Source organism: Misgurnus anguillicaudatus, chromosome 18, assembly GCF_027580225.2.
Source record: "Misgurnus anguillicaudatus chromosome 18, ASM2758022v2, whole genome shotgun sequence".
Lineage (NCBI taxonomy): Eukaryota > Metazoa > Chordata > Actinopteri > Cypriniformes > Cobitidae > Misgurnus > Misgurnus anguillicaudatus.
Window position 1 is genome coordinate 34,622,708 of NC_073354.2, and position 8,166 is coordinate 34,630,873.

Here is an 8,166-nt window from a genome sequence, read left to right on the forward strand (position 1 = left end):
CTCGTGAACTATACTAAGTTTATGAGGCAAAAAGTCTCCTAAGGTCTTCTAACACGCTCGCGCAACAGATAGATAGATAGATAGATAGATAGATAGATAGATAGATAGATAGATAGATAGATAGATAGATAGATAGATAGATAGATAGATAGATAGATTCGAGACGTTTCCACCTACTCCTTAATACGTAAAAAACACAATAATGATACATTTTGTTGTTGTTATTTAAAGTTTTTGATTTCTTAAAATATCATTTTAAATTTAAAATATTATAGGATAATCTTACCAGAATGTTGTGGGCATTTTTGAGTGGGATAAAGCCCACAGATTTAATATCAGTAATGACCCAAAACAAATCCGACCCATTAACACAATCGTAACGTTGACACGTTTAGAAGTTTGACTGGAGAAACCCGGCGCGCTTCAATGGACTCGCACATGACAGGCGTTGTGACATCACCAGGCAACAAAAAGCCTCGCGCACGGACAGCGCAACTCTCCAATCAATTGCACAGACGCGGCGCGCGACGCACTCGGAGATGACGCTCCCATACAGCGACTGCTCAAGCAGCGACAGAAAACTTCGCAAAGTTAGAAAATGACAAATCCAGGAACCTCTGCTGTTTCGCTGTCGGGTTTGGGATTGCTGCCGTTGACCTGAGCTTTTTCCCATTTTATTTTAAAGTTGTGCCAAAGTTGCGTTTGAAGTGTTGCACGAGTATGAACAAGAAGAGGCGAGCAGAGTTGCTGCGACTCTCTGTCGTGGGATAAAAAATCGTTTGTGGATTAAAACGCGAATTCATGAGGAATTTAAGAGACGACGAGAACGAAGACCGGGCACAGCGCTTGCACCCTCGGTAACTATGTAACATTTTACTTGTCATAATGTATATCAGTGCAATGTCTAGTGTTTTAAAACAAATGTTTAATTGCAAGCTTGCCTAAATGTGTTTTACAACCTCTGTATACAACTTGTACATAACTTATTTTTTTTATTTATAAAGTCTGTACAACAAGATCTGCAAATGATTTATAAGCAAACACTTCTCGCCGCTTCCTTATCATCCGATCTCTTTGTCGTCTTTGTTGCATGGGTTGTTTTGCGTAAGATCTACCACCTGTAGCCTCACAAGTCGCCCTCTCCTCGCCAAAATTTCTCGTTCCAGACCTTTTGAAGACTTTCCTTTCATGCCTAGCATTGCGCGATCTAAAGGCAGACCCGTGCACCCCCACCCAGACGCTGCTCTCTTATCTCCCTTTAATTGCAGACTCCATGTCTGCTGTCTTCTTGACTCCCTTCTTTCGATTTCTTTTGATTCCCCCCTTTCCTGTTTCATCCCGTTTGTCTGACATCCGCTTTGGAGTCTCTCACGCCGAGATCGCGCACGGATCAATCTGTTATATAGCCCGAGGCGGAGATAGTCTTTAACTTTATTCGTTCATTACCTCAAAGTAAAACATGAGTAAAACGTCTCTAAAAATACAGATCTCTGGATAGCTTTGATGCAGCCTCAGGTTGACTGCGCACTGAGATTTTTTTCTCCATTCCAGGTAGTTGTTACAGTTTTAAGCTGCGATGTTGTGAGCGCGCACAGTTTTGCTTACTCAGAAGTGTTTATAGGATTTAAATGAATGGATCATCCCTATTAAGCAAACATCAGATAATAAACTCCCATGAGTGCTTGAAGGTTCAAACCTGTCCATGAACCATTGCGCCCCTAAACCAGACACTTAATCCAAGGTCTCTCCAGGGTCTCTTAGTTGTACCGTAAATCGCCTAGGATGAAACGCATGAGTTAAATGGCAACTTTGTAAGTTTGCAGTGTTGGTAATGGGAGGACTAATTCATGTTCCCTGTTTACAGGAACTGACTGATCATGGTCGCCGTGGTCCGCGCTTTCACGGTGCTGTTGCTCGGTCAGGTGTTGCTGGGAGGTGCCGCTGGACTCATTCCGGAGATCGACCGACGGAAATACGGTGATTCGGGGAGACACGCGACGGAGCGCACCGACACAACCTTCCTGAACGAGTTCGAGCTTCGTCTGCTAAATATGTTTGGACTCAAGCGAAAACCCACACCGAGTAAATCGGCCGTGGTCCCTCAATACATGCTGGACTTGTATCATATGCACTCTGAAAGCGATGACCCGCACGCCCGGCGCCCGAGGAGCGCAATGGGGAAGCACGCGGAGCGCGCGGCGAGCAGGGCGAACACAATACGAAGTTTTCATCACGAAGGTGAGGGTTCATTTTTCACCAGCAAATCAGTGCTTTTCTCTGTGTATTTGTTTGATGTATAGATTACAGCTTTATTTCGAGTGTATTACTATTCGAGTTTGCGGTTTTCCTTTGATCTCTATTTAACCTCAATCTATAATTTACGTGGAATGATGTGACGCAACCGCTGGAAAACTATTGACATTCCGCAAGCAGCTCCCACTGTTATTAAAGAGGCAAAAAACTGGCGACATTACACAAAATAATTGATAGTGTTCGAGTCGTTTTCCAGACAAGCGTGGAGATGCGTTCACGTGCTTGTTATTTACCAAGAATCTGCAGATTACAGTAGCAAACCTCATGGAGACATCCGGGATGATGATTGCACAGAAATGATTTGTTGCATGCCCGTTTGCTAGCTGAAGAAATTAAATATGTTGTTTTTGCATCTCAGTGTTTAGACACACGCACGCACGCGCACTCTCTCTCTCTCTCTCTCTCTCTCTCTCTCTCTCTCTCTCTCTCTCTCTCTCTCTCTCTCTCTCTCTCCTTGTGTGTGTGTCCAGTTTTGCTCAGGTCTTTATCACACACCCAGGTAATTCTAGCCAAACTACTTGAGACAGTTTATGATTGTGGGTGGCCTTGTTGAACGGGCAAATTTAAATTAACTGGAAAGACCTTTTTTTCTTTTTTCTGACGAAATCCAAACAAACCAAGTGTGATCAGGTGTTGTGTCAATTAAGTTTATTGGGTGTGTTATGTGATTTAAATGATCCAAGCAACATGTCCTCTCTTGCTCTGGATGAATTGTGCGTGTGAAAATGACTTGTTTCTTAAGGTCAACCTAACCTGTGCCACAGAGACACTTTTCTAAGGCCGCGTGTCTTCATTACTTTGATGCTGTCATAGGTATTGTTTCTAAAGGATTTCTAGCACAGTCCCATTTGCACGCTATCATGCTGTTTTGTGGCAAAGAGTGCTTTTTAAGAGGAGGGATCCATACACGAGTGATTACGGGTTTTTTGTTGGGGGCGGTCCTGTGAAACGGCACAGATTTGAATGGATGACATCCAGTGGTTGAGTTGACACATTGCAAACAGCACTTGTGATGTTTACGTTTAGACAAACAAATTAAGGGTTTCTCCATTGACACCCATGCTATCTATGCTCATGCCCTCTGTAGTAATTTAGCACCTCCCATGCCTCAGGTTTGAAATCTAAATTTTCATCACATTTTTTCGCAGTGCGTGTTTTAATATTACGTAATGATTTCACTTTTACACATGGCATCAAGTAGTGGCAAAACCTGTTAACTTTGCTGTGGTGTCGGCCCCATAGTTTGAAGTGTGGAGTGATGCTTAGGCGTGATATGCGAGGCAGGTAGGTGTCAAAAATGTTCGATTTGCCATTTGTTGTTGCCTCCTCGTTTTAGCGTAACGTACAAACAGAAATTAGGAATGTCAATACGCTCATAACTGTGGCTGGCTGCGTTAGACAAGCCCGAGCAAGTACAGTCACTCCCCCTCAAGACGGATCGACTGAGGGAATGAAAGGAAAGGTGAAGAAAGGCTCACGAAAAGAGGGAAAGAGAGCACCGGGCTTTCCCACATCAAATAAAGCGTGCTTATCTTCCACAGGCTCTTTGTGATTATGAAGCAGATAGGTTGGATTATTGGGAATGGAATTTCCAAAACGTCTCTTTTCAAAAGAGATTAAGGTGTAAGTCGTTTTATTTTAAGGCATTGAGTTGTAGGAGTAGCTGTTCCTACCCTGATTGCAACCTTTATCGAATAAAGACTTTGGAAACAAGAGAATGCTGTCACTCCACGGCAGCACAAACAGCCTCCCGCTCGCAGCTAGCCTTTCATTTTAAGAGCGTTTTAACACCTGGTCCTAACGTATACTCTCTCACTCAGACCAGACAAGAAAATGCTGAGTGGAAAATCCTATTCAAAAAGTCAGGTTTCAGCCTGAAGTGTAAAGCTAATCGCGTTAAGCTCGGATTCACCTCTCTTCAGTGAACAATATTCTTTTGTTAAAGCCAAACTGCTGCTACGGTGTGATATGTGTGTAACGGTGTGTTTCTTTTTCTTGTCATTTCACCAGAAGCTTTGGAGGCACTGTCCAGTCTGAAGGGAAAAACGACACAACAGTTTTTCTTCAACCTGACCTCCGTTCCCATCGAGGAACTTATCGCGGCCGCGGAGCTGCGGATTTTCAGGGACCAGGTCCTCGGCGACGCCTCCCCGAGCAACGGCACCAGCGCGGGGGGCTTCCACCGTATAAACATTTACGAGGTGTTCAGGCCAGCACTAGACCCCTCCAAAGAACCCCTTACTAGACTTCTTGACACCCGCATGGTGCAGGACTCTCACACGCGCTGGGAAAGCTTCGACGTGGGCTCCGCCGTGGCGCGCTGGGCGAGTGACTCCCGGCACAACCACGGGCTGCTGGTGGAGGTGCTCCATCCGGAGGAGACGGACAGCAACCGGAGGAGACACGTGAGGGTGAGCAGATCCCTTCACGCTGATGAGGACTCATGGGCGCAGGCCCGGCCCCTGCTAGTGACCTACAGTCACGACGGTCAGGGTACCGCCGTCCTGCATTCGAACAGAGAGAAGCGACAGGCGCGGCGAGGGCCAAAGCAGCGTCGGAAACAGAACCAGCGGACAAACTGCAGACGGCACGCCTTGTACGTGGACTTTAGCGACGTGGGCTGGAACGAGTGGATCGTTGCACCGCCCGGCTACCACGCTTTCTACTGCCACGGCGAGTGCCCCTTTCCGCTGTCGGACCACCTCAACTCCACCAATCACGCCATCGTACAGACGCTGGTGAACTCGGTCAATTCCAACATACCCCGAGCCTGCTGCGTACCCACAGAACTCAGCCCAATATCTCTTCTCTACCTGGATGAATACGAGAAAGTCATCCTAAAAAACTATCAGGACATGGTGGTAGAGGGCTGCGGGTGCAGATGAGAGCTAATTCTCCCCAATGAAGACTTTTATTTATGCAACAGAACTTATAAAGAGCTATTTTGGAGGAAGAAAAATATATATGAATATATTTATGTTGACCGAGAGAAATGGGAAAATAAATATTTTAATGAGATCACTTTTTCCAGTGGTTTTGAAGATGTTTTTTTTCCCATGTACATTTCAAAACAAGTGCAATGGCACATGAAGTATAATGCTAAGATTTTTACGACGTATTTATTGCATAACCACTTTATTTGTAAATGATGTGTATTTATCTTGAAAAAATCTATGATCTTCATTCAGCGAGCATCTGGAAATACATTATTTGAAACAAAAAAATAAACATGAATGATGAAGCTCACTTCAAAAGTCATGATATAACAAATATTCAGTCGTTTAGATATTCTGTTACGGTGCATTTTTTCTCCTGGTGTTATGTCTGGATTTCAGATATAATCATGCATACTTAAGAAGTTGATAAGCTGATTCATTAAGTACAGAATTGGTGATGCCATAAATAAGCATGTTGTACGTAATCTTAAAATGCCACAAAGACGGAAATTGAACTCATCTCGGCAGCATAACTGCACATTAACATGTTTGGCACCATCAGCCTTGGGATAAAGTATGGGTCACTTAAAGGGGTCATATTATGAGATTTTTTTAAAGATGTAAAATAAATATTTGGTGTCCCCAGAGTGCGTATGGGAAGTTTTAGCTGAAAATATCCCACAGATAATTTATTATAGCATGCTAAAATTGCCACTTTGTAGGTGTGAGCAAAAAGCCGTTTTTGGGTGTGTCCTTTAAAATGCAAATGAGCTGGTGAAATGCAAATACTGATCGCAATGATGGTGGTTTGTTGAAATTGAAACGTAATTGTGCTGTCAATTATTTTCTCTCTCTCTTTCTCTCTAAACTAAACGGCAGTGACGTGGTTGGATAGTGCAGATTTAGGGGCGATATTATTCTAATTTCACTTGCTACCTACGTCACAAAACAGGCAAAATCCGAACGACCTGATTTTTCTAATTCTTGCAAAGAAAGGTTTACCAAAACAAATATTCTGTGTGTTTCTTTTTAAGTTAATGTAGGTTGATAGAAGCATTGGGTGCCCAATTAAAGCACCTTAAAATAGAAAAAGTCAGATTTTCATGATATGACCCCTTTAAAAGTGACTGATCCAAATGGCACCAAACACAGCATTTTACAAGACAGACGAAACATGTATGCATTTTATCTAAAACGACTTGCAGTGCATTTTAAGGTATATGTTTTATGTGTGTTTTTTGGGTTCGAACCAACAACCTTTTGCATTGCTAATGCAATGTGTTACTAAAGAATGTTTATAGTTTTTTTTACATAAATTTTAGTTCATCAATCACAAAATGCATTGGTACGTATGGAAAATGAAAACAATTCAGTTTCCATAAAGCCTGTTAAGGGCTGAGCATCTTTAACATATTTAGAGTAAATATGAATGTTTTACATTCTGTGTTAGTTTGTCATTGTTTTAACCAAACCACAGTATTGGTATGGAAAACTCGACAGCCTCTGCGGTTTCCATTCAGCAGCATTTCAAGCAACCCCAGAAGGAACCGTTTCCATGCACAGAATGAATGCTTTTAATGAAAATTACATTTCATGCAACAGTAAAAGCTTACTTCCTCCATCCAGTGCTCTTGCTGAATGGGAAAACTTTCTCAGGGAGTGTTAGATTTAATGGTTTGTCTTTAAAGAGTCCATAAAGCTTTAATTGAGTTGTATGCCACTGCCGTGTTTCACGTTCAGCACACATTTCCCCTGAGTCTACAGCTCTGTCAGTCTATAAGTCATGACCCTTTGACTCTTTACTACTCAATAGATCAGAGGGAGACTATAGAAAGGTCAGGGTCACCTCAGACAGTCCCAGAAGACAGCCATAAAACATTTTAGTTTTCAGTTAGGCCAAATAACTACACTAGTGGCTGTACCTCGGCTGGTGGGTCATTTACCAGATTTGTATGCATGTTCGGACGTGTAAGTCCTACATTGGAGTATGCTTACAATTTCAATGAAAATCATATACATTTTATAATCAAAATAATACAACTAAGTCAATAAAGGGGATTTAAAATTATTTTAATAATTAGGTTTGAACAGAAGTTGCCCGTATCTCAATCCAAAGGCTGCAGCCTGTGGAGGACACATATGCAGGCTGCATAAGTCATCAAGTCTGGTTTATTTAAGTTAACTGAGCATTACATTCGCAAGTGATAAGGATATTATAACAATTTACAATTAACTAAGAATAATAATAACTTGATAATTGTTAATATTCTGAAATAAGACGTATGCAGCCTAGAAATGTGACCTCCAGAGGCTGCAGCCTTCGGATTGAGAAACGTCTGTACTCTTTACTGAAACATCAAGTGCTATAAACTCACATTAAAATGTGGCAATTTATTAAGAACGATTTCATGTATATCTTTATTTATTCATTTCTCTCACTGAAACGTTTTAAACAAATATGTTTTCTTTTGGGGATATTCTTTAAAGGAAAACACCACCGTTTTTCAATATTTTACTATGTTCTTACCTCAACTTAGATGAATTAATACATCCCTATCTTTTTTCTATGCCTGCACTTCATCTTTGCACAGTGCGTCGTGAATGTGTTAGCATTTAGCCTAGCCCCATTCATTCCTTAGGATCCAAACAGGGTTGATTTTAGAAGCCACCAAACACTTCCATGTTTTCCCTATTTAAAGACTGTTACATGAGTAGTTACACAAGTAAATATGGTGGCACAAAATAAAACGTGGGGATTTTTTAAGTGAATAAAATGAGAACTAACCAACTTAGTTTGCAGCACTCCGACCTCTGGTGCATTAACATCATCACTCCTGTGAACTCAATGAGAGGGGGAGTGATGATGTTACTGCACGCCGAGTTCGAAGTGCTGCAAACTAAGACCCCATCCCATTTC

The 8,166-nt window shown here is 42.1% G+C and overlaps 1 protein-coding gene across 1 annotated transcript; it reads left to right on the forward strand.

The window, feature by feature from the left end:
* Positions 1–433: 433 nt before the first annotated feature.
* Positions 434–5,559, forward strand: bmp2b (bone morphogenetic protein 2b). The gene is made up of 3 exons (XM_055186858.2): positions 434–857; positions 1,865–2,238; positions 4,324–5,559. Exons 2-3 carry the CDS (start codon positions 1,878–1,880, stop codon positions 5,196–5,198), a joined length of 1,236 nt encoding a protein of 411 aa, XP_055042833.2. The 5' UTR covers positions 434–857; positions 1,865–1,877; the 3' UTR covers positions 5,199–5,559.
* The last annotated feature ends 2,607 nt before the right edge of the window (positions 5,560–8,166 follow it).

Bases quoted from the DNA above. Each gene is read 5' to 3' on its own strand.
- bmp2b (XM_055186858.2), top strand. From the start codon at position 1,878: ATGGTCGCCGTGGTCCGCGCTTTCACGGTGCTGTTGCTCGGTCAGGTG. The intron at 2,239-4,323 runs GTGAGGGTTCAT...TCATTTCACCAG, and splicing joins ACGAAGTTTTCATCACGAAG to AAGCTTTGGAGGCACTGTCC.